The 27,260-nt window shown below is 40.2% G+C and overlaps 1 protein-coding gene across 4 annotated transcripts; it reads right to left on the bottom strand.

Moving 5' to 3' along the window:
* On the bottom strand, positions 1 to 24,018 carry NDUFAF6 (NADH:ubiquinone oxidoreductase complex assembly factor 6). 4 transcript variants are annotated; one of them, XM_034668334.1, is made up of 9 exons: positions 23,806 to 24,018; positions 17,867 to 17,966; positions 16,580 to 16,702; positions 12,226 to 12,282; positions 8,057 to 8,159; positions 6,877 to 7,010; positions 6,357 to 6,458; positions 2,541 to 2,597; positions 1 to 144 (listed from the first exon to the last, which is right to left on the bottom strand). In XM_034668334.1, exons 1-9 carry the CDS (start codon positions 23,997 to 23,999, stop codon positions 16 to 18), a joined length of 999 nt encoding a protein of 332 aa, XP_034524225.1. In that variant the 5' UTR covers positions 24,000 to 24,018; the 3' UTR covers positions 1 to 15. The 4 variants fall into 4 exon arrangements, with proteins under 4 accessions (XP_034524225.1, XP_034524227.1, XP_034524229.1 ...); XM_034668336.1 differs by having other exon boundaries at positions 17,863 to 17,966; positions 23,806 to 23,943; XM_034668338.1 differs by lacking the exon at positions 23,806 to 24,018 and adding an exon at positions 15,701 to 15,826 and having other exon boundaries at positions 17,863 to 17,881.
* Between the last annotated feature and the right edge of the window lie 3,242 nt (positions 24,019 to 27,260).

Raw genomic sequence — 27,260 nt, 5'->3', positions numbered from 1 at the left:
TGCCATAAAATTATTTTAATATCTTTTTCTCCATGACTGAATATACAATGATAATGGAAGTAACGTATTCTTCTGCTGTAAAGATGGGTGGAATATGTCAAAGTCCACCTGTTGAATTTTCTTTAAGTAGTCCTCCAGAGCAACCTGGAAAAGGAGAATAATGGTCATGAGGTCACAGAATGATTAAGGTTTTTAAAGAAACTAAAGAAAAATTCTAAGTATTAAGGTTATTTTAGTTTCCCTGAGATGGTCTATGTGCTAGGACATATGTACTATGTACTAATTCTAAATGAGAATTTTAAAAGGGAGAGAGAAAATAAAGACATCTAAGAAGTTTCTAGTAGACCAGTAAAACAGGATCAAAGAGCAAGTACTAGAAATTATCAAGTCAATTCTGATCATAACTTAATAGAACATGTATGTATTCAAATTTGTGTTTTACACAAAATGTGTAAAAAATTAGAGAAATTATTGTTTGTCAGGTATTATTACTAGATTCTGTAGTAAACAGAAGGGCTATGTCAATCAAGGACACTGAGCCCCACCACCACCACCCCCTCCCCTGCACAAATGCATTGTTCTATGAGGATGAGCTTAAGTTGTTTGTTAAAAACATTATTTTGTGGAAAAGTTTAATGGGTCTCCATGTTCTTGTTAGAAAACAATTTGCAAACTGGGAGAACCACCACAGGTCCCTAATAAATATCACCCCATGCTTCACCCATCACGCAAAACTTGATTAAACTTTCATGCGGACTGGGAAGCAGGATGGAAAACAGTTGCGATGGGCCGTCCTCTTTATTTTATAGTTTTCAGTTATTTTTATTAATTTGTACATTTTAATGTTATTGCAATAACTTGATTAAACAGAAGCACTTAGTTTTGCACTGGACCATCCTGAGGCACCTCTCGCCTTCTCAGTCCACGTGGACAGCTCCCCCTAGTGTCTGCAGGACAAGCTGTGTGATCCCGCAGAGGCCCTGCTGGGATTTGCTAGAATATACGGAGGAGCCAAAAGACAACAAAAAGGACTGTATTTTCTCCCAGACTCTTTTCCCACACACAGACAAATGTACATACAAATTCACCATCTACATTTTAAACCCTAAACTTATAGACGTGTACAACAGGAGATATGCATGAATGTGCACAGCTGCTGTGTGTTGTATCAGCAAAATACCTGCAAACAATCCAGGCCTCTGACCAAAGAAAAAAAAGAAAGAAAGCACTATTCACACAATGAAATACACTGAAGTGAAACATATGACCTAAAAGACACAAACAGTATGATCCATTTTTATAAAGCTCAAAACCAAAACTAGGGGCTCCTGGGTGGCACAGCGGTTAAGCGTCTGCCTTCAGCTCAGGGCGTGATCCCAGCATTCTGGGATCGAGCCCCACATCAGGCTCCTCTGCTATGAGCCTGCTTCTTCTCCCACTCCCCCTGCTTGTGTTCCCTCTCTCACTGGCTGTCTCTATCTCTGTCGAATAAATAAAATCTTTANTGATCCATTTTTATAAAGCTCAACCAAAACTAAACAATCTGTTGCTTAGGAATATATAAAACGGGGAAGAGGCCTTTGGAATAAAAGCAACAGAATAATAAATTAAAATTCAGGAGAGCTATTTGAAGGAGGCAGGCAGAGGCAGGGGGGTGAGATGGGGGAAAGCACACGAGTCAAGTTTGATGGTGACGTTCTCGCTCCTGGATTGAGTGGGGAGCTCATGGGTGTCCATGACGTTATGCTTTATAACACGTGCACACATATGTAGATAGACCACATTCATTTGTAGATATCAAATATTAAAAATTTTAAAGAGAATGAAAGAAAAATATTTTGTGATCAACTTTCCATCTCTAAGAATTCTACTATATTCATTTTAGTAGTTTATAATATTTAATTATAAGGAATAGTTAATGAAATTAAGGTGCCAGCACATGATAGAATATTATACAGCCGTTAAATATTGTACTTCTAAATATTTTTAATGACGTAGCTAGATGCTTGGTAAGTAGGACAATGACCTATAAAGTAGGACTTCAACTGTACACAAAAATTCATTAAAAAAAAAAAAAAACAATAAGCAGTGGTTATGTCTGGGTACCAGCATTATAGGTGGTTGCTCTCTCCTTCTCATTTTTTTTTATACTGTCCAAATCTCTGTTCTGAGAATGTAGTTTTTACAACTAGGAGAAAATTCCATTCAAATATAGATGAAATGTGACCTCAAAATCAGAGCTCAACTGGACATTCACAAATTAGGATCTGATCCAAAGGAATGTCTGGCTACACACACACACACGCACACGCATGCGTCTATGTAGACCTATGCAGTCTGGTGACTGCACTCCCTGCCCCAGAAACACAGGCACGGCCGTCACCAAAAGCAGAACGTAACGAACAAACCCACCAGAAGGGAGGGAAGCAAACACAAAGATCCCACGCTAAAGAACTGCACTGGGAACCTTACAAAACAGAAAAAGAGATCATACACATCTGTTTCATTAATTAAACAGCCTTCTCTGTTAATCTACTTACCGTCTGAAGAAAAGCAGGAAACGCTTTCACAGGAACACTTTTGTGGAAGGACCTAGCCTACAAAGGAAGACAAAAGGAAACTGGTTTCAAACATAAATATTTCTGGAAATAAACACTCTGCCTCTGAAAGTGATCACAAAGCAACACCAGAAGTTCAACAACACGGCTAGGGCCTCTCTCAAAGACAAGAAAATAGCTCTCTTGCCAATGAAAATTAATTTCTTAAGCCTAAAGGACTTAGGAAAAAGTACTCTAATAAGAATCCCATTCGTTCTTGCAGATCGGCTTTGGCCTTTTCCAGCTGTCTTCCAACATCTCACAGCTTTGGCCCTCTAGCTCTGCAGTGAGGGGGAAGGAAGAAATAGTGGCATTCCCAAGTCCTGGCACCAGCCTAGCTCCAATCGTGGGCATCTCCCGGTTACCTGAACTTCAGAGCATCCTGACTGATCTCCCGTCTGCATTCTCAACCTTTCGTCCAGTTCATACAGGCAGCCAAATGAATGTCCTTAGTCTCTGTTTTATTTTTACTTTAACTTAACTCCCTGATACACAAGTGTTGGCTTCATTTTGGGGTTCCAAGGCCTCCGTATCTCACTACTGCCCTGGACTACGAAGCCCGGATCCACTCACGCAGATGCCTACCACCCTGCACTCGGCAAGCCACTCTCCGTCTACACTGTCAGACACGGCCTCTACTTCCTGACGTCTTCACCCCGGCACTCTGGCTTTACCCTCACCTGTCCACTAAAATTGCTCTTTTCAAGATCATCCACGATTTACTTAATCACCATACCCATCTTTTCAACCTCTCTGCAGCATGCACAACTTTAATATTCCCCTGGAGGAGAATTTTCTCCTCCCCTGGTTTCCAAGAGACTGATTCTTAGTGCACCTACTTTGATCACTGGTTCCTTCTCCTCCTACCTGAGAGGCAGAGGTGGGCCTCGGGTTCTGCCCTTGGTCCTCATGTCTAGATGTACATTCTCCTCGGACAACACCATCCACCCTTAGAGCTCTAACCATAGGCGTTCTATGTGCATGACTCCCAAATCTCTATCTCCAGTTCTAACCTCCCGGCAAACGCACAATCCTGCAGTCTTCAACAGCCCGTTGAATCCCCTTAAATTCCATAATGTCCAACAGTTGGTCCAGAGGCTACTGATCAGCACCAGCAGGCCACTGCTTTTCACTGTAGTCTCTGAATGGCACCATCACTACCTGAACCTGAACTCTGCAGCCTTCCCTCTCCCCGATCCTGCCACGACCCAATCCATCATCGAGTCTAGCTGACTCCACCTCTGCTGTGTGTACGTCTGTGTAAATCTACATAAACACCTACTGTCTCTAAGTCAGATCCTCTTTCTCTCTCTCCTGAACAAGCCTCCTAACAGATCTCCCACTCCCCAGATTCGTCTCCAACACTGCTGGCCAGGTTCCCTCATGTGCAACACGACTGTCCCTGCTCCGCTTCATGGTGAGAATGAGGAAACATGTCACTTACGGTATGCCAGGCACAGTTATAAAGTCTTTATACACCCTAACCCCATTTATCCAAATCACAGCCCTTTGAGCTAGGTACTAATCTGACCCTCTTTCCCGGAGGAGGAAACTGAGGCACAGAGGTTAAGATCATGTGATTAGTAAATTGCGGAGCTAGGACTGAAAGTCAAGTTCCGGTTCCTTGGGGCGCCTGGGTAGCGCAGTCGTTAAGCGTCTGCCTTCGGCTCGGGGCGTGATCCCGGCGTTCCGGGATCGAGTCCCACATCGGGCTCCTCGGTTGGGAGCCTGCTTCTTCCTCTCCCACTCCCCCTGCTTGTGTTCCCTCTCTCAGTGGCTGTCTCTATCTCTGTCTAATAAATAAATAAAATCTTTAAAAAAAAAAAAAAAAAGAAAGTCAAGTTCCGGTTCCAGAGTCTGCACTCTGATCTCCCGTGCTCCAGCGCCTCTCGTAAGCCTCCCACACGCCGTACTCTTTCTTCAATCCACCCTTCCAAACCTGTTTATCAGGGTCCTGGTTCACATAACCTACACACCAGTAGTTTTCAAACGTGGCTGTTTAAAATCATTTGGAAATTTTAATTCCTGGCCCCATCCCAGATTTACTGTATCTCCGGGTGAGGCCTGGGAATCTGTATTTTTCAGGTGCCTTAAGTGTCCATCAACTGGGACTATTCAGCTTCCAGCATAAGGCTTTCCTGCTTCTGTGATTTTGTTGTGTTCTCAGGTCTTACCTAAAACTCTGCTAGTTTATTTCTCATCTAAAGTCCCATGTATTTTATCTATACCTCTGTTATGGCAGAGAACCGTGCTTCAGGAGATTTAAAAAAAGATTAAGAAAGACTCTTTACCTTCAAAAAGCTTACAATCAGATTACCTATTTAATATTTCACAAATATTTACTGAGTGCCTATAATGTACTAGACACTTTAGATGCTGAAGAAATACAGCACAGAACCAAAGTCACTTACATTCTATGAGATGGGGAGGCATTAAACAAACTTTTAGTATGTCAGGTAATGAAAAGTGCTAAGCCAGGTAAAGGGACTGAGGGTGATGGAAAGGGAGGATGTTATTTTAGATATGGTGGCCAGGAAAGATCGTTCTGATAAGGTGATATTTAATACTGTCTATGGGGTTGGGGTGGAGGAGTTGGGGGGTGGAGAACATCTTCCAGGCAGAGAAACAGCAAGTACAAAGGCCCTGAGATTTGCAGGTAAATGACAAGTCTTTAGGATCCACTGAAGCGCAAAAAAAAAAGCTGGGGGGGGGCAGTTTCACAAGAAGAACCAGGAAGAAACAGTATCATGGGAGTCAAGGAAATAGAAAGTTTCCACCAAGTTCTCAGGAGCCACTAAAATGAAGGAATAGTTCCAGGAGAATTGGGAAGGAATAAATTATCGGAATGAAGGACACAGTTTCAAAAGAGTGGGGGCAGGGGGTGCCTGGCTGGCTCAGTCCGTGGAGCACATGACTCTTGATCTGGGGGGTGTGAGGTCAAGCCCCACATTGGGTATAGAAATCACTTAAAGATAAAGCCTTAAAAAAAAAAAAGAAAGCAGGGGTGGGGGGAGTCAACAGAAGACAAGTTACAGTTTGAGAAAACATGAAGGCCTAACTCTGAGGAAGCACTGAAAGTAGTATGCAGGAGAAATCAGGATCCAGTTTAGAAGCCAAGTCAGAGAACCAAGGGAAAAAGATAACAGAAAGTTTCAAGGAGAAAAAAATGTCTGTGGTGTCAAAAGCAGAGTTAACATGAACGAGAATTTTAAGTGCCCGTTAAATGCGGCAATAAGGAGATTATTTAGAGTGCTTATTATCAGAGTAGGCGGGAAGGAAGCGGAATGATAACACGATGAACGGTGCCAGGGTGATGCTGGCCTTGAGGGAATGAATGCAGACCACTTACTCACAGAGGTTTACCTGGGAGGGGCAAATGAGCCACAGGAGGGTCCACAAGCTGCCCAGAAAAGGGGCGAATTATCAGGCCAGCTGCGGACGCTGAGGACATGAGCTCCCGGGAAAGGAGCCACCAGCCCTGGCAAGGCAGACACACCCTGTCCCCCGAGAGCGAGAGCTGGCGGGCGCACAGAGCAGACAGGGGCTCAGCGAGGAAGCTGAGGAAGGATGTGTTCATCCGCTGACAGGGAGAAAGGGGGACTGTAAAAAACTGGAGAGAGTTCACAGTAGTCCCTGAGATAAATCTGCTGGGATTTCAATGAGAAACAGAATAAAGGCTGGAAACCGTAACCACATGCTAGGAATAGCCACATCTAGAAATGGTGGTTGCCTACATGGTTTGGCAGAGAGGCTACTTACGTGCTTCAGGTGCAAGTGTGCCTGACTGGCAATGTCATATATCACATCTCTCACATTTTTGTCTTGGTTCTTCCGTAGAAAATCCTCTTGTGAAACACCATGCTGTGTGGGAAAATACATATTACATTAGGAATCTAAAGGCACACTTTTAGCTCAAGAAAAACGGGTGATAGAACAGTATGTACAGTATAATGCTTATTTTGTTTTGAAAATACATGTTTATGCACGTGTGTGTATACAGACACACATACACACACACTCCTAGAAGAATATACAACAAGATGTTAATTAACCACAGTTGCAGGTAGAACAAAATTATACAAACAAGAAAACACACATATGGATCCCTCATAGACCTAGGTGCCTGACTGATAAAAATCTGACTTGCTAACTGGAGCCAAAGAGCAATCAGCATTCATTTCAAAGCAGTTACTTGAATAGATGAAGCAAAAGAACCAAGAGATCACGGCCCTCCCCGAGTTCCTGAGGTAACTCATTAGAGGAAACAAGTCAGTCTTACCAGCATACAAATATCCATGGGAAGGAACACCCTTCTTCTGCTACCATGATAGGGCGTCGCTCTCAAGCAAGTCACGATGCCCTGGGCTTTTCCAATGTGACTTGCGGCGTGATCTGCACGAAGATCCTTTACACCTATGATTTCAGAAATTAAGCAACAGGGCTGCTCTTTACTCCTTACGTGCACAACAACTCAACAGAAGCAGCTTGCGGAAACCACCTACACGTGGAAAAGCAGGTGTTCATCCTATGTTGTAAAGCTGAAAAACAGGACTTATTTGAGCAAAACTGGGCACAAGATCAAGCTGACTGTTTACCACTGAACAGGTTTCCGAACCTCAACTTTTAAAGAAAAGAGTTCTCCTCGGACTACAGCCCACTGAGAACACATTTGGAATTTTAATCAGCTGTCTTGGAAAAACATTACAAGTCTTCCATTTCTCCTCAATGCAATTTCCATGTGACCTCATTTCAAGTATACGCTTGACAAACATTCTGCTCTTTGCTCCCTCCTTTCATTGTGTTGGCAAACGTGTCACCGGGTGTACAGGCAGAAGAGGCCTGGGAATCTCAACAGGGACTTGTGTTATTCCTTTAGGATGACATAAAGATATATTACCTTCTTCAAAGAGAGGGCATTGTATTTGGACCAAATAATTTCCTCATTATAATAAGACTTCACTAACTTAAAAGTCAGATGAGGAAAAGTATCATCTCAATTCATTTGTTTTATTTATTTTTAAGAGGAAAAAGAAAGAAAAATCTCATAAAAACTTTGAGAAATGCAGTTTTATATTTTCTACTCTTTTTTTTTTTTTAATGTGGGAAAGTATTATTGACAGGGAAGGAAGAGTTAGGCCCCAGGCCTTCCAAATTGTAGGAGACACTTAAAAAAGAAACACCATCTGCAATTACCAGAGTATTAATTACAGCATTCCCATGAGGTAGCTAAAGTACTTTTATGAGAGCCTGAGTATTTGATTAGTCTGTACTCCAAAGAAAGCTATATATTCCCCTTCTTGTTTAAAAAAAAACAAAAACAAAACGAAACAAAAAACTGTTCTTTTATCGGTGATGCAAAGAAAAACTTCAGTGTTAAACTGATCAGACTGTCAAATTATGAGTCAAGTCTGAAGGGCATTTTCTTTGAAAAAGAGAATTATAAAACAAAAAAGACTTACCCAATATTTCTAGTGTTAAGTAGAGAAGAGAGCTCTGTGTGTTTTCAGCATAATTTTCCAATTCCTGAATATTACGATATGCTTTGTCATCCAAATTTTTCTCCTATAGTCAAACAAAATTCAGTTAAAGTTTGATGAATTGTCAGTATTTTATAAAGAAAAGGCACCATTTTTTTTGCCCTAAAGAATAAAGAATTTTTTTAAATTAGTATATATTGTTTAGTACACAGTAAAATTAAAATATTAAAATATTAAAGTCCTACACATTCAATACTTACAAATCACCCCTCAAAATAAAACTTTGGGAATAACATCAATGCACAGACATGTGGCTAGCTTAATTTTTAATTCCTTCAAAACCCAAGGAATATGAGAAACAGACTTAACTGAGTTCTCACATACTTTAGACATTACTTCTTAATCCTAAAAACCTCTTCCCGAAAGATAAGAATTAATGCTTTTTCCATGTTGCAGATGAAGAAACTGAGTCACGGATACATTAAGTAATATGTCCAAGGTCACAGAGCTAGTAAATGGTGGGGATAGGATTCAAACCCATATATTTTAACGGTTAAGTCCATGTTCTTAATAAAGAAAAGGTGCCTAGAAAAGGAAAGGAGATCATAACTAGCCCCCACCCCAGAGAAACCATGTTCAATAAAGTAACAGGGATGATTATGTTACCTGATGACAACTATATTCCAGAAACAGGAAAATGTATATCTCAGAGCAAGAACATCTAGCTACTTTTATAATAACACATTTAAAAGACTCTATTGCTAAGGAAATACACTGCTTCCTCCTCCTTTTTTTTTTTTTTTTTTTTTAATCAGAAGAAAATGGCACCAGCAATGATCCCAGGGGAAAAAAAGTATGTCCGATATTTTACATTTTTTTAAAAAATTGAGACTTAATTCACATACCATAAAATATACCCTCTTCAAATGTACAATTCAGTGGTTTTTAGTGTATTCACAAAGTTGTACAACTATCACCATGATCTAATCCCAGAATGTTTTCTCCACCTCAAAAAGGAAACCTTGTATCCATTAAGCAGTTACTAACCATTTCCCTCTTCCCTCACCCCCCAGCAAACCACACATCGACTTTCTATCTCCATGGATTTGTTTGTTCTGGACATTTTATAAAAATGCAGTGATACATGGGGCACCTGGGTGGTTCAGTTGGTTAAGCATCTGCCTTCCGCTGAGGTCATGATCTCATGGTCCTAGGATCGAGCCCCACATTGGGCTCCCTGCTCTGTGGGGAGTCTGCTTCTCCCTCTGCCCCCCCCCGCTTGTACACTCTCTCTCTCTCTAATAAATCTTTAAAAAACAAGTGCGGAAATATGATATGTAGTTTTTTGTATCTGGCTTCTTTCAGTTAGCAGGTTTTCAAGGTTCATCTGTGTTGGAGCATGTATCAGTACCTGATGCTTTTTAACTGAAGAAATTATTAATAATATTCCATTGTATGGATATACCACATTATATTTTTATTCACTCATTGATAGACTGAGTTGTTCCCACTTTTGGACTGTTATGAATAACACTGCTATGAACATCTATGTGCAAGTTTTGTGTGGACACATGTTTTCATTTCTCTTGGCTATAAATATAGGAGTGAATTGCTGGGTCAACGGTAACTCTATGTCTAACTTTCTGAAGAACTGCCAAACTGTTTTCCAAAGTGGTTGCTCCATTTCCCATTCCCATCAGCAGTGTACGAAGGTCTCTAATTTCTCTCCATCCTCACCAACACTCGTTACTGTTCATCTCTTTTATCACAGCCATCCTAATGCGTGGAAAGGAGTCATGTAGTCTGGTTCTGATTTGCATTTCCCTAATGAAAATATGCTGAGCATCTTTTAGGTGCTTATTCGTCATTTGTAGATCTTCCTTGCAGAAATGTTTACTCAAATCCTTTGCCCAATTTTAAATTGGGTTATTTGTCTTTTTTACTGTTGAGTTATAAGAGTTCTTTACATATTCTAGATACTTCTTCCTTATCAAATATATAACTTGCAAATATTTTCTCCCATTCCATGGGCTGCCTTTTCACTCTCTTGAAATTTTTAATTTTGTTGAAGTCCAATTACCTGTTTCTTTCTTTTATTGCTTAGGCTTTTACTATCATATCTAAGAAATCACTGCCTAACCCGAAGTCCCAAAGATTTATGCCAAAGCGTTTTCCTAAGTGTTTCACAGTTTCAACTGTAACATTTTGGTATCTGACCTATTTGGAGTCAGCTTCTGTACATGGTATTAAACAGGCATCCACATTCATTCCTTTGCATGTGGATATCCAGTTGTCCTGGCATTATTTGTTGAAAAGGCTATTCTTTCCCCATTGCATTATCTTCACATCCCTGTCAAAAAAAATCGATTATAAATATATGGGTTTATTTCTGGACTCTCAATTCTATTCCATTGATCTGTATGTCCATGGCATGCCAATACTCCATGTCTGAGTATTGTAACTTTGGAGCTTTCTTCTTTTTCAAGATTGCTTTAGTGATTCTGGGTCTCTTGCATTTCCATATGGATTTCAGGATCAGCTAGTCAATTTCTGCAAAAAGGCAGCTGGAATTTCTATAGGAATTGCACTGAATCTAAAGATCAATGTGCGAGATTGATCCCCGTCTTTTACTCTTAAATATCCCTCCCTACAAATGCCAAATGTTATTTTCCATTAAACCAAAAAGTTCTGTCTTGAATTCTCTGTCTTTACCTCATAAAAACAGAAAACACCTTTGGTGCCTCGGTGGCTCAGTTGGTTAGGCCTCTGACTGTTTTGGCTCAGGTCATGATCTCATGATCTCAGGGCCATGAGATCCAGCCCCGCCCTCCCAAGCTCCACACACAGCAGGAAGTCTGCTTGAGATTCTCTCCCTCTCCCTCTGCCCACCCCCTCACCCCCAGCTCACACACATACACACAAGCAAGCACGTGATCTCTCTCTCTAAAATAAATAAATAAATCTTTAAAAAAACAAAACAGAAAATACCTGAAAAATAGATCTTTCTAGTGCCAATTAACTCTGTAGGCCAACTGCGCAATTTTTTAAAAATGCTAAATCATTATCTCCCATTTTGGTTTATATTATAATGACTGTAGCTTATGATTATGATTATTATTTTTTTTAGATATTTATTTATCCGATAATGACAGAGAGCACAAGCAGGGGGAGCGACAGGCAGAGGGAGAAGCAGGTTCCCTGTTGAGCAGGGCACCTGATGCAGGGCTCGATCCTGTCCTGAGCCGAAGGCAGACGCTTAACCGACTAAGCTAGCCAGCTGCCCCACAGCCTATGGTATTAATGGGTTGTAGCCAAATAAACTAAACTTACATTTTCATGATAACAGTATGTGATAAATATCAGGCTGATGAGGACACTGAGCCAACAATGTGTCAGAAAGATTACATAAGTTAGCCCAGGACAGAGAGCAATTTGCATGCTTGGTTGGATCTAGAACTCAGTTCTTAGAACATAGTACAGTACTCCATTCACTAGAATAGAATCATCAGACCTTCCTTATTCCCTCTACTATCTAGACAGAGATCCAAACACTGGGTGTACATAAAGGTATGTGCATGACTACTCAAGTTTTGATGATATTAAGGAACTGTCATTTTTTAAGGTATGATCATTTATTGTGGGTATGTTTTCTAAAAGCATTTTTAAAATCTTTTCAAGATTCATATATATTTGCAGATCAACTAATATGATATCTGGGGTTGACTTTAAAATAATCCCATAAGGTTTAATGAGAGGAGCTGGTAGAGTATAAATGAAACAGGAGTGGACATGTGTTCACAGCTGAAGTTGGGTTACAGATACGTGAAAGTATATCACACTATTCTCTCTACTTTTGTATAAGCCCGAAAATTTCCATTAAAAAACAACAACAAAACCCACAAAACATCAGTATGTGGGTGTGCATGCACGCGCCTTTGCCTGGGTGCTTGTGGTTGCCTGTCTGACTCGATGCAGGGCAGGGGCTGAGGTGGGTGGCATGAAGTGAGGGACAACGGACAGAATGGCACAGTCCTCTAAGAGGTTCCTTCCTCCAAAATATAATACACATATTAAGACATTTCCTCCCTGAGGAATTAGCTTACGGATTAAAAAGGAAGAAAACACTGAAAACTTGAGCAATTTCAACTTACTCTTTCATCAATGATTTTCATAAGCCATCTTTTGGTCAGATTATGTCTTTTGACAGCCTAAAAAAACAACAAACAATGTTGTAAATTTTTAGAAAGTACTAGAAATTACTTCAGCAGACTTGAATAAAATAAACAAACCAAATACAAAACTAGGTAAGGAAACATTTGTATAACTCATCACCAGATAAATAGCCATGTTAAAGAAATATCAGGGGAAAAGAAAATGTCCCTAGAAAATATTTCAGAACATTTCAAAGTACAGATGATACATCCAAAACATTTCCACTAGACTTTTTTTCTTATGCTATTAGTAATTTAACAATTCCACTTTCAAAACAAAAACAAAATAAGAATTAAATACCAGCTTCTGTTATATGATGCATCTTGAGTTCTATGCTTCTTTATCCCACATAAACTTTTTTCCATAGGATAAAAATTCTACTTAGTGAAAATAACCACTTCTCCAAACATGAAAAGAATAACTAAAGATCCACAGAAAATAATCGGCAGGCCACAGTGTTATCTTAGCAAAGACACTCCAGTAGGAAAAAGCAGACCTAGTGCCCAGATCATGGTCTCCAGTCCCATTCCTCCCAAAGGAAACAAGGCTCTGGAAAAATGGGTGATTCCAGAACTAGGGCAGGGGAGAGTCAAAGTAATCCCAGAATATTTTACTGTGCCAGAAAATAGAAAGTGCCCCCAAAAGTGATGGGGTGCATGACAAAAGGAGCCAGTTTGAAAGGGCTCCCACTGTCAAAATCTGGGCCAGCTTGAACACCAAAATAATTAAATATAGTAATGAATTATAAACTACTGGAAAAAATAGGAATTCATGAGTTCATAGCAGTAATTAATAAACAAATAAATGAACACAGGAGATGGAGAGCTCTTCCTTATGGCAGAATGCCAAGTGCCAGCCAGTAATGTTGACAGAGTGCTAGACTCTGGAAATTATCATTTTGCAATCATCACAAGTAAAGATTGAACCAGACAAGAACCATCAATGAATGCTAAGTTTAGGAAGAAACTGATGAGGAGCAGGATACGTATCATGCATCGTCTTGAAGACAACCACTTTGTAAGAGGAATTATAATTATACACTGGGAAAACCAGGCAACACGTTGACCAGGTGATGAAAATTAACAACGCCAATAAAGGACAGACGGATAAAATGTGCCTCCAGATGTGACATCCTGAGAAGAACATGTCACCTTCGCAGTATTCTGCCCAAACACCCATAAACTGAATTAGTCATGAGAAAACATCACACAATTCCAAAATGAGGAATGCTTTAAAATGGCAGGGGGCAAGGGGCTATACGTTTAAAAAAAAAAAAAAAAAGTCAATGTCTTAGAAGACAAAGAGAAGCTCTAGAAATGTTCCTGATTAAGCAGGCGAAAGAAACATGATGACTAATACCTGATCCTAGACTGGATCCTATACCGGAGGGGAAAAATACTATCCTGGACATTACCGGAGAAACTGACAAATGTGGAATATAAATGGAAAATTAGATAAAAGTATTATATCAAAGTTAAATTTATGAAAGTCAGTAACTGTTCTGGTTACAGAAGAGAACATCCCTATTCTTAGGAAATACTCATTGAAGTATTTAGGGATAAAGGGCCATGATGTATATAACTTCCACTCAGGTGATTCAGATAAAAATTATGAGTGTGTAAATGCACACGCACGAGCACACACATGCACAGAGCGCACATGCACATGTAAGTGAGTACTCAGAAATCATTAACAAATAGGATACAATGTTAGCCACAGGTGAATATGGATATAGCTTATAGAAGTGTTCTTTGTACTCTTTTAAATTTTGCAGCCTTTCTGAAAGTTTAAAATTATTTTCAAGTAAGTTTTCAAAACATCGTTTCCTTACCAAGTCAACAACAAGATATATTTTCATAATAAATAAAGATGGTAGTGAAACAAAATCTTAGGACTATCCTATACACCATCTAAGACTCTAAGATGTCACTGATACTAAAATGTAAAAGCATGCTCATCTATACACATTTCTGTGACAGAGGTGGAAGCAGGGAGCACAGAGCCCATTTTGCCCGGCAGGAACCTAACAGAAGCTCCAAGTGCTGCATGGCATTGGCTGCAAAGTGCTCTCAGTACAGCCACTATTACATGGTAGGACTACCTACAGGCCTCTCCCCACTCCCAGGAATCAGCCTGGGGTTCCTAAGTCATTACAGAATCCTGATATTGCTTTATTTTGTACGTGTCTAAGTGGAGTGAGGCATGTTTGATCTTTGCAACCACCATCAAGCACCATTCCTGGTACATAAAGTACTCAAGAAATGTTTAACCCCTGAAAGTCAGATTCCTCCAGGCTGAACCCATACCAGCTGCAGTTCCTTGACCACAAAATACAATTCTTCTGTCTGATTCTGGAGGAAATCAGAGATCAAGGTAAAAAACAAGTAGTTAATAAGAAGCTGAAAATCTGCTGAATAGTATCAACAATTTCGGAAACGAAGACAAATAAAATAAAAACCTTGGGGGGCGCCTGGGTGGCACAGCGGTTAAGCGTCTGCCTTCGGCTCAGGGCGTGATCCCGGCGTTATGGGATCGAGCCCCACATCAGGCTCCTACACTATGAGCCTGCTTCTTCCTCTCCCACTCCCCCTGCTTGTGTTCCCTCTCTCGCTGGCTGTCTCTGTCTCTGTCAAATAAATAAATAAAATCTTTAAAAAAAATTTAAAAATAAAAAATAAAAAAATAAAAAAATAAAAACCTTGGCTATAAACATAAATTCAAACTGCAACTAACATTAATACACAGAGAAATGAAGAAGCCCATATGAAACACATATGTAATTATAGAAATGCAATGATTTTGTACCCTAAAAGCACTAATGAATCACTGTGGCAGAAAAGTGTCCTCTGAACAACACCTGTCACTCCTTCCCTATTTAATCTTCTAAAAGAAGCTGACCCTCTCCAAAGAACCAATGGAACGTTTTACGGACAGCAGTCCAGTAAGCATATGGTCCAGCAGGATGGGAAAGGGAAGAGAACATGCAATGGGGACAACTGCTCTGCACACCACCCGCTTATTTCAAATATTCATATTAAACTCAACACTGGTCATATCAGAAAGTTGGCCAACAGCAATCATCTAAATTTAAGCAGCTTTGAAAACTGGACAAATTGGCACACGTGTAAACATTCTACAATTCAGATACCTCCTCTGTTTTGTTTTGTTTTTTTTTAAGAGGGGCCAAGAACAAGATAAATTTGTGATGAAGGAATCTCTAATCTTCCATGATGTTTCCTGGCAAAGGCCAGGACCTTCGATGCAAGTCTTAGCATAAACTCCCACTGCAGGGATGTTTGCATGTAAAATCACCATTTTTCTGGGCTTTAGAGAAACTCTTCTTTAAACGCAGTCACCAAGGTTGAGGTTCTTAAAGGGAGATGAACAGAGGTAAACAACTAATCTAATACTCACAGCTTCCCATCCACTTTTTCTTCTTAGTCCCCAGTTGGGGGGTTGCCTGGCTTTCCATCCTTACTGGGTGTCTGTGAAGTCAATTGGGGGCCCAGGAATGGGGCCTGCCTCTGCTGGTACGCAGACCTGAGGAGAGGTGCACCCGTCAGGTCCGTTCAGTGGCTCCGTCACAGAACCTGTCTTTTGGCACTCCTGACGCTATAGTGGGGACACAGATCAGTGACCAAAGGCACCTAATTCCCTTCCTCCAATCATGGTGTAGCACATTTCCAAACTCCGCAGAGCTGTTCATGAATGAAGGATCCATATAACTGCTCTACTGTGAAACCATTCACTAGATACATCTAGCTAACCAAAGAATTCTCTAACCCACAGGTTTCCATTCTCTAATACTTCAAATTCATCAATGAATATGCAACTCTATCAAACTCAACAAGACAGTTTTATATTTGTGTCTGGACAATGGTGAGGGCAAGTCTCCCTTCACAAAAGATCAGTCTGTGTTTTTCTACAGCCCACAGTACGGATCAGAGCACTGGAATAAGGAGCTGCTGGGCAGACAAAACAGACAATTAACCTGCCACTGCTTCAAAATTTGTGGGGTTTAATTTCTACAGCAAACATGTGGAAAATAAATACATAATTTATAACACAAAGAGACCAGATTCCTCTTTTTTTCCTTTAATAAAGAAATTCACTAAAGATCTGTGTAAATTATTAGCAGATGATTTTAAATTCCTGTCAAAACAGAGCTCTGAACATTACATGAGCCTAACATTATTTTCAGGATAGATTCCCTATCACCACTAGTCAAATCATATGCATCAAAAAGTATGCTCAAATAACGCTTAAAAATTGAAAGTAGCATTTTGTTTTTACCTTCCACAGCTCAAGGGCCACAGGCTGCTGGGGTGGGTTGTCACAGTATATGTCGTCCACTGTTTTTTTCCAAAACTTCATTCTCATCAGTCCAATTGTTTTCTCAGAGACGGAGTCCTTTACCTATAAACAGCGTTCAAAAAGCTTAATAAATGCACTCTTCACAGTCTCAAAATCAGAATCTGTTGACTGCATAATCACATAATTCAGCCCAAAACTATTTAATTCTTTACATTTGTTTTAATTTTTCCTTGAAGCTATATGTCAATTAAATTGTTGTCATTAAGAGTTTCCTAAGTAACCTGCAAATTACTTCCAATATTTTCAAGATTTGCATTCCAAAATAGGAGATATATTTCTAGTTATAAATTGCAAAGAAAAAAAGAGTGGGGTGGGGACATTTAGATTAAAAGAAATTTGATAGAGGAACCAACTGCACTATGTGGAGTTTATCTGTATCCTGATTTGAAGAGAGACAACTGGGAAAAATCTGAACACTGGATGTTTAAGATATTAAGGAGGTATTAAATTTTTAATGTATGACAATGGTATTATAGTTATTTTTTTATGAGTTATCTTTTAGAGATACATACCGAAATATTTGCAGATGAAAAATTTATCTGAGACTTCTTTCAAAATAACAGAGGTGAGGACAAGGTAGGTGGGGATAGAGATGAAAAATCCAGACTGGCCATAAATTAGTAACTGATGGAGCTGGGTGATGGGTTTATGGGAATTTATTATACTACACTCTCTAATTCTATGTATGTTCCAAGTTTTCCATAATAAAAAGGTTTTTAAAAATAAGTGGAAGAGAAGAAAAACAATCCTCATTGGATTAGTGATGGTAAAATTATGTCTAAGTGTGGAGATAAACCTAGGAAACAGAACTAGGGGCTTTCCAGAGGAAAGGGAAGGAAGTAAGATGTATCAAATGACCAGGAGTGTCAGGCCCTTTGCTAGGTTCTGTCCCAGGGATTATCTGATCACAGTCCTCACCACAAATCCACAGGGAGAGAGAGAATCTTAGGCAGGTTCCGCACTCAGCGACAAGCCCTACCCAGGGGCTCGATCCCACAACCCTGATATCATGACAAACATGAAGTTTGTTAGCTAGTTTATCTCTGGAATTGAATTGGTAAGCCTAAATAGCAGGACAAACAAATCACCGGCAGAGACCTTATGCACATCTAACGTAAGTTATAACTGTATTTCTTTATGGTTCAGCATTAAGCACATTATATCACCATTTTTGCAAATAATTTTTTAAGGTATTTTAATACCAGCCTGAGCCAGTTCCACATTGAAGGCCCTCAGTGCAAAAGCAGAGCTTCTGGATTCGGCAGGGAGCAGTAGGGAGCATAAATAGCCTTCATAATCTCGTTTCCTATAACAAATAGGCAAAAAAAGACAGTCACTTTTCACTTTCTAAACTGCACACACACAAAAATGCTGACTAGAATTAACTGGAAAAAAAAAAGACTTCAATTCAAAATAGGCCTGAAATTTCTTATATTTTATACTTATTTCTTTAAAATTACAAAAAATGTATCTGCCCCCAATCCCAGACCAGTTAAAAAGAAATAATCTCTATTAATTTATTTGGACTTATATAGTACTTACAATTTTTATTGTTTCAGAATCACTTTCATTTTAGTAAGAATTCAAATAACCTACTAAGGTAGAAATCAAGAAAGTAATACCAGCAAGTACTGGTATGAACTCACAGTTTTTAATGCATAGATAGACACAGATAAGACACAGAAACAGAAAATAATATGGAGCGTGTGGGTGTGTGTACCTGGGTGTACACTTAGTTTCCTAGCAGCATCTGCTAAGAAAGCCTAGAAGCAATGATATCCCCCAAGCCCCCAGTATCAGTGAACACACCTAACACCTCGATCCTTGGTTTCTAAATACCATTCTCCACTGGAAGAAACGAGGGCTCATTGGAGGAGGGACTAAATCCAGGGCTGGGGCAGGGAAAATACAAGATAAGCCAGAAACATCTTCTTGGACAGAAAGTAATGAAATATTCAGAGGGACTTGTCAAAATGACAAAGAAACTGGCCTGACGAAGTTCTCACTAAGTCTGGGACAATCTGAGCATAAAAAAAAAATAATGATACTAACAGACTGTAACAGAATGCCGTAAGCCCATACCAATATAAAAGAATGGATGAATAGGAAGAGAAGGAAAAATCTGACAACAGTACAATGCCAACTGATAAATCTAGAAGACATGCTGAAAATTTTTTATTTAATTATTTGATAACTATCAAAGTGACAATTCAGTCAAAAATCATCAATAAATCTTAAAATGTTAAATGGATGAAAGTTTGATAGAAACAGAATGTTGACATACCTGTGAAGTATCTCTTCACAAAATACATGTTACTAATTAATATTCTTATTAACCAAATTTACAGGGGAGAAACCCAAAAGCTACCTTTTCAACAAAGCAAGAAAAGGTTCACACCACAGAAATAGGAAAATCAACATCATGTGCTTCCTGAAACCATACTGAGAAAAACACAGCATTGCTTCTGTAATATTCCTGCCAAAAATGTATAAGTCACAAGGAAACATTAAATAAACCCAACTGAGAAAAATTCTACATAGTAACTGGCCTGTTCTCTTCAAAAACTGTCAAACTCATGAAAGATAAGGAAAGACTGAGAAGTTGTTCAAGGCTGGAAAAGACTAGAGATTTCACAAAAAAATGTAGCATATGATCCTGGATGTATGAAAGTCATAATCGAATAATCAGCAAAATTTGAATGGAGTCTGTGGATTCAATCGTAATATTGGATTGATTTTAATATCCTGATTTTGATGGTTTTACTATAGTTATATGGAAGAGGACCCCGTGTGTATTAAAAAATACAAACCAAGGGACATCTTGTGGCTCAATCAGTTGAGTGACCAACTCTTGCTTTTGGCTCAGGTCTTGATCTTGGGGTTGTGGGATCAAGCCCGACATCAGGCTCTACACTTGGCAGGAAGTCTGCTTGAGATTCTCTCTCTCTCCCTCTCCCCCACTCACACACACCCATGGTCTCTCTAGTGCGCGTGCATGCGCGCTCTAAAATCAATCAATCTTTAAAAAATACACACCAACATATTAAGGGGAGGTAATGGGGCATCATGTCTACATCTTATTCTCAAATGGCGCAGAATGCTAACAATGAGGGAATTTGGATGAAGAGTATACTGGAGCTCTGTGTATTATTTCTATAATTTCTATATCAATTTGAAATTACTTCAAAATAAAAAGTTTAAAACAATATAATCCTTATTATATACAGCACAGGATGACTGCCTATCAACAAGGCTTTCACTACAATATATTGGAACTTTATTATAACATTATTTCCTTTATTTATTTTATTTTATTTTTTAAAAGATTTTATTTTTATTTATTCGACAGAGATAGAGACAGCCAGCAAGAGAGGGAACACAAGCAGGGGGAGTGGGAGAGGAAGAAGCAGGCTCATAGCAAAGGAGCCTGATGTGGGGCTCGATCCCATAACGCCAGGATCACGCCCTGAGCCGAAGGCAGACGCTTAACCACTGTGCCACCCAGGCGCCCCAACATTATTTCCTTTAAAACAGTAACCTAAATAAAGGGGGTCCAACATCCTTCCATGGAGTTTAGGTACTGAAATTCAGACTACTCCGACATTTCAACTGGTTCACTTTTTTTTCAATTTAATTTAATTTTCTTTCTTGAGAGAGAGAGAGAAAGAATGTGAGCAGGAGGGAGGGGCAAGGGGAGAGAGAGAGAATCCCAAGCAGGCTCCATGCTCAGTGCAGAGCCTGACTCGGGACTTGATCTCACCACCCTGAGAACACCACCTGAGCCAAAATCAAGAGTTGGATGCTCAGCTGACTGAGCCACCCAGGCGCCCCTCAACTGGTTACATTTTGTTGTCTGCCTAACAAGAGAATTTAAACCTCTTCTAGCCACACCCTTCACAATTTCCTCCAACTTCCACATAAACAAAAGGAAGCAATAATGACAAGTAACTCTGCTAACAGAAAACAGCTCTATGAAAAAATTTCACTGTAAGTGGTTGCAGCTACAAAATGCACAGTGTGGGCAAAACAGCTCTATAATTTCTACTTTCAAATACATATATATATATTTTAATATATAGATATTTAATAAATTTAATAATATAAATATATATCTATAATAAATACAGACAAATTTTAAAATTTAATTTTAGTATAAAAGTCTCTGAACATCAAAACTGCTTAAAAACATTAGGATGTTATTATGAAACAGTGAGAAAATAGTGAGTAGGAATCAAAACTACAATCTTAACTTCCATTCAAGCGGCTACCAGAAATGATACCTGCCACAGCTATTTCCTACTTTGCAAAATGAGGCTTGATGACCTGTCTCATATCTCCTAAAAATAATCAATATGTGAAGTACTTCAGGTTTCTTACAGGGAAATGAAAAATGAAGACATACTAGTATGGTAACAAGCTTTGGGAAATAAGATATTCTACAGAGAAGGGTTTCCCTGTAAAGTTTTTTTTTTTTTAATTTAAAAATTTTTAATTTTTTAAATTAAATTAAATTAAATTTTGGTTGGAAATTTTTCTAAACAAATTACCAACTTCTTTACACTGAGTAAGATATACTGAATATTTAACCATTTCTTCATCACTTAGGATCATTGTTATAAATACCGACTATTGGTAGACAAGGGTATCTTAAGTAGCCAAACAAGGTCCAGTTATTGGAGAATTGTTCCAGATAGTGAGACATTCCATACTATGATGGTTTTGTACAGCAACAGGGCCAAGAACCTTTCATTCATTCATTCATTGTAACATTTATCCAGTGCCCACTATGCACCAGCACTGTGCTAGACACTGAAGATAGGTACAGACTTCAGTCTGGCAGGGAGAGGCAGACGTGAAAAATAAGCATATCTGTTGTTAGGACCGCTGTGCTAGTTCTAGTTCCATGGACCTGTGCCATCAAGGTACAAAAAAGTGGTTCCCCAGTGTGGCTGGGGGAGAATGCAGAACAGGTACACTTTCACACATCACCACTAGCACCTCCTTACCTCCTTATAGTGCTAATCACAAGGCCTGAGGCAGCCTGGGGGTTCCTCAAAACCATACCCCAAGAAACCTATGTAAATTAGGTTTGAGATACTCCCAGGAACCTAGACTCCTAGCAGAGCTCTGGCTGGCTAACCTGCACTTCTGGCCTGGTATCTTTTTCAATATTTGGAAGCCTTACAGAAGATACATGTCCAAAACAACTCTGCCCAGATAATTTCAGAGGCCAAAACCTGCAAAGATTAATGGACAATCAGAAGACAGACATTGCAATCTTTCTTTCAAGTTTTTGTTTTTATTTAAGAACTACTGTGGTGCATGTTACACGCCAACATTTTTATATACATCATTGCATTTAACTCTCATAACCAGGCTATAAAGTAGGAGTAGAAATTTACAAATGAGGAAATATCTTAATATGAGTAACTTTCCCAAGTGATGGACCTAGGACTAATAAACTCAGATCATGTCTGTCTGCAAAATCCAGGGTTTTAATAAATCATTACAGTCAAAAGCATCCACTCAAATACCTATATGGACAGATTAAGTATCTGCCCATTTGTAAATATATATTTGAGAAAACTGTCATGTGACACCCACAGACTATTACTGGAAGAATAGTATGATCACTATATAAATATACACACACACACACTATATATATATATATATGTATATGTATATATATATATACACACACCATATACACTATATACACGTAGTAATATATATATTATTATATAGGCAATATAGTGATCATACTATTACTTATACATAGTAGTACATAAGAAATTAGGAAGAGTGAGGGTACCTTGGTGGCTCAGTCGGTTAAACGCCTGCCTTCGCTCAGGTCATGATTCCGGAGTCCCGGGATGGAGCCCCCCATCAGGCTCCCAGCTCAGCGGGGAGTCTGCTTCTCTTTCTCCCTCTGCTTCTTACCCCCTCATGCTCTCTCTCTCACTCACTCTCTCTCTCAAATAAAATAAATAAAATCTTTAAAAAAAGGAAGAGTGGTTATTCACCTCTGGATAGAGAAATTAGGACACTACCAGTGTCAAAATTGCACTGGACCAGTGGATATGGGTGGTATACATTTTGGTAACTTGTGTCTTTTTATCATCAAAAAATGGTAACTTTAAAATATATAAAAATGAGTACAACTTTTAGCAGTTTTGGCTTTTACAAATTCTTATTGCTCTGATTTCCACTACTGTTATCTTGTTTCAGTTATAAGTAATCAACAAATAGAGTGGGGCAGGAACATTATTTTTAAAAGTGATTAAAACAAAATTCTGAAATGCATGGGAATTCTGTTGTGTTATGCTACATTTTGCTAAAATAAAATTCAAAAAAAATTGGATGTATTCGCCCAATCAAATCCAAGGTAGCTTAATTATTCTAGCACTTCTCAGAAGTTCGTAAGACCAGGTACTTTGAGCATTTCACCACTGTTACAAATCAAAGGCAGCAGAAGGGCAGTAGGGCCTCAGCCACTGGTCTTTGCAGTCAGGCCTAATCCACTGGGTCACCTGGTTGACCTGATTCATCTAACTCGATTCCACACGTGATTAACAGCGACTGCCATGTGCCAAGCCTTTCCGGTGTTATTGTCATCAGGCCCTGACTTATGAGACTATTCTACTGAATCTCAGGTAAATTCCCTAATCTCTCAAAACCTTCGTATCCTCATCCATTTAAATATGATAATAACGACTTATGTTGTACTCACTGTGCCCTTGCTTTGTGCCATTGTTCTAAACGCTTTAATCCTCATAACCCTAAATGGTAGGTCTACATTTGTGTATCACAATTTGTAACGAAGATTAAGTAAATTACTTGTACTTTGCATAGTGCCTGACACATACGAACTCGGCTAAAAATTAGTCGTCTGTTCATTTTTTAAAAGGTGTAGGGGCAGTACGTTTAACTAGGTAAAAATAAAGTTTCAGTCTAGGTGACAGACGGAGCTTTGCCACCATTCTGTGACCCGCGTGCAAGTTCCCATGGCCTCACTCCCCGCCAACACGAGCGCAGGAAGGCAGTGGTCGGCTCGCCTGCGTCGTCCCCGAGTCCCGCCGCGCCCACCCGGTCCCCTCGGGCCGCTCTTCGACCTCCTGCCAGGGCAGGCCGGGCTCGCTCACCGCAGCAGCTCCAAGCAGTAGCGGTCGGTGCTCCAGGCGCTCGATCCGCTGGCCGCGGCCACGCTCCGCCGGGATCCCGCGAGCCCCGGGAGCCGCCGCGCGCGCACCCACAGTCCCCGGGGCGACCGGCGGCGGCCCATGCCGGCAACAGCGAGCCGCAGCGGGCCGCCGCGGCCCAGCACGCAGGCCGCCATGACACCGACGCCGCGTGCCCTCCGACCCCGCCACGCCCCCGCAGGTTCACCCGCCCACCTCTCAGTGGCGGGCAGGCTGCCCGCGGACGCAGCTCGGAGGGGAGCCAGGTGTCGCTGTGGTCTTCTGCATGTGGGCCGCCGCGCTCTTCTGTCTTGTGGGTTCCAGAAAAACACCGCCTGAATCCGTGGGACCTCGCCCCGGCTCTCCTCCTTCCTTCCAGGTCCTTCTGAAAATATTTATCGAGGTAGGAGGTTAGAGAATATGTTATTTGATAGTTTACTAGCTTAACTTACAACTTTTAAGTACTTATCACATGGTATGTGAGCCTTCTTTGGTACTCTTACCCGTGGCCTTTCAAATGTTAGAGCTGGGTCTAGTTGCCAAGACCTGCCCTGGTCCAGGCCATCCCTGCCTACATCTGGATCCCAGTGACACCTGCCTGCAGATTTGCCTGGACTGTTCATGCGGTAGCTAAACTGGTTCTTTCTAATGTGTACATCTGATCATGATCCTTGCTTGCTTGACAATCTTTACTGTGCATTGGATAAAGCCCCTCAATGATATGGCCTCTGTTTACTTTTCAGACTCAACCGTAGCTATTTGCATTTGTGACTCCCTCTCCTTAAACCCAAAGGAGTGTGTACCCTGTTGCCTGGACCTACGAAAGCTAGCCAATTCACCCTGCTTTAGTTTTACTCCCTGAGACCGCTTCTCTGCAGCCCATGCAGGACCTCAGTCCCTCCTACCTAATGTTCCCTTTTCCCGCTGGCCTTTTGTCCTTTTGTCCTTTAGCTCTGACAGACACAAACTAGTGTTTTCAATACCATAATTTAAACCTGATCCATAAAAGAAAAATCACTCATCCACATCTCCAATTCTGATCTCCTGCCCAGCAGGACTTTTCCATCTAGACATCTTGCCATTACTTCAAAGTCCATCTGTCTGAAAACCAAATCAAACTAACTGCCCTTCTCAGTCTCTTTATTTCTCTGGACAGTATTCCCCCTCTCACAACCAGAGGAAACACTTTGGCGTCATCCTTCCCTTTTCCCTCTTCTCTATATAATGTAATATAGTTGGTCAGGTCCATCAGTTTTTTTTTCCCTTCACATACTCTCATCCATGGCTTCATAGCTGATGAGAAACCTGGACTCAGATCCTGGCTCCACTTCCTATCTCCGTGACCTTGGGTGACAGATTTACCTTTTCTTGTGCCTCAGATTCCTCCCCTACCAAATGGAAATAATAATAAAACCTACCTCATAAGGTTCTAATGAGAATTAAATAAGAATACATTAAAGGCACCTAGGCAGTGTCTGGCCCATAAACAGCACTTAACACAAGTCAACTATGTAGGGAAAATATTAAGAAAGACTGTTTAAAAGGAGCAAAAAGGGGTGCTTGGGTGGCTCAATCCATTAGGTGTCCAACTCTTGATTTCAGCTCAGGTCATGATCTCAGCTCACATGATCTCGTGAGATAGAGCCCTTCATGGGCTCTGTGCTGAGTGTGGAGCCTGCTTCAGAGTCTCTCTCTCCCTCTCCTGCCCCTTGGCCCCCCATGCACTCTTTCTCCCTCTCTCTAAATAAATAAAAGAAGCAAAAAGGGGCGCCTGGGTGGCACAGTGGTTAAGCGTCTGCCTTCGGCTCAGGGCATGATCCTGGTGTTATGGGATCGAGCCCCACATCAGGCTCCTCCGCTATGAGCCTGCTTCTTCCTCTCCCACTCCCCCTGCTTGTGTTCCCTCTCTCGCTGGCTGTCTCTATCTCTGTCGAATAAATAAATAAAATCTTAAAAAAAAAAAAAAGAAGCAAAAAGATTGCTGGGTGTCCCAATGGGATGCTAGACATTGTTCAGGTTATTTGATTCGATGGGGTCTTTGTGCCTTTCATCATCTTTGAGCTATTTTACAGTTCCGCAAGTTGCAGGATATTGACAACAATGCAAATAATTCTTGTCCAGAAATATGCAAATTATGTTTGTAGGAGATTCTGTTGATTACTGTTCTATGGATATTGACCAGTTTTGCCAGCTTTGTGTCTGTTAAGCAGATTTACTTAAGTATTCCTAACTGCGTATATAGTCTGGTACTTCAATTACTTCTTTGAATTGGTTGCAACATCTTACTGGTTCCCACATTAATTAATGAGTTAAATGAAAAAAAATTTTTTTTTAAATTTTATTTTTGGGGCTCCTGGATGGCACAGTCGATTAAGCATCCAACTCTTGGTTTTGGCTCAGGTCGTGATCTCAGGGTGGTGAGATAGAGCTGTGCGTCAGGCTCCACCCTGAGCATGGCATCTGCTTGAGATTCTCTCTTCCTCTCCCCTGCCCCTCCCACTCGTGCTCTCTCTCTCTCCCTCTCTCATGCTCTCAAATAAATAAATAAATCTTTTAAAAAAAGATTTTTAAGTAATCTCTTCCCCCTAACATGGGGCTTGAACTCACAACCCCAAGATCAAGAAGAGTCTCATGCTTTGCTGACTGAGCCAGCCAGGTGCCCTTTAAATGAAATTTTTGACATGTGTTCATTTTATATCTGTATGAGAGTCGTGGTTATACAATCTTGTTAAAAATTATTCTTTAACAACTACCATTAGGTATTATTAACTTCTCTTCCATTTTACTTCCAGTACCTAGTTTCACATATTTCTGATGGACATATTTCATTTGTTTCCTTATCTCCAGGTCAATCAGTCTGTATTGAAAAAAATCATTTCTAGTAATCACAAATTAATGCAAATCTAAGAAATGCGCAGTATGAGGGGCGCCTGGGTGGCTCAGTCGTTAAGCGTCTGCCTTCGGCTCAGGGCGTGATCCCGGCATTCTGGGATCGAGCCCCACATCAGGCTCCTCTGCTGGGAGTCTGCTTCTTCCTCTCCCACTCCCCTGCTTGTGTTCCCTCTCTCACTGGCTGTCTCTCTCTTTGTCAAATAAATAAATAAAATCTTTAAAAAAAAAGAAAGAAATGCACAGTATGAGTCCATAGATATATAAACCCTAAGGCAGAATTCCAATTAATGGCAATGGAGGAAAAATTAAGGACTTTTAAAATTATGCTATGGATAACACACTGCCACCAACTAACATTTATAAGAATGTCTATTATTTGCTAATCTTGAAATTAATTTTTTTACAATTATGAGCACATAAAAGATTTCCTTAGTCTAATTACTTGTTATCAAAACCAATACATTTGAAATATGCATGAACTTTTATTCAGTCCAGGTTACAATCAAGGCAGAAGCTCAGTGCTTAAC

This window comes from Ailuropoda melanoleuca, chromosome 9, assembly GCF_002007445.2.
Source record: "Ailuropoda melanoleuca isolate Jingjing chromosome 9, ASM200744v2, whole genome shotgun sequence".
NCBI lineage: Eukaryota > Metazoa > Chordata > Mammalia > Carnivora > Ursidae > Ailuropoda > Ailuropoda melanoleuca.
The sequence above is the reverse complement of the archived record's forward strand: the minus strand, read 5'-3'. Positions and strand labels throughout refer to the sequence as shown.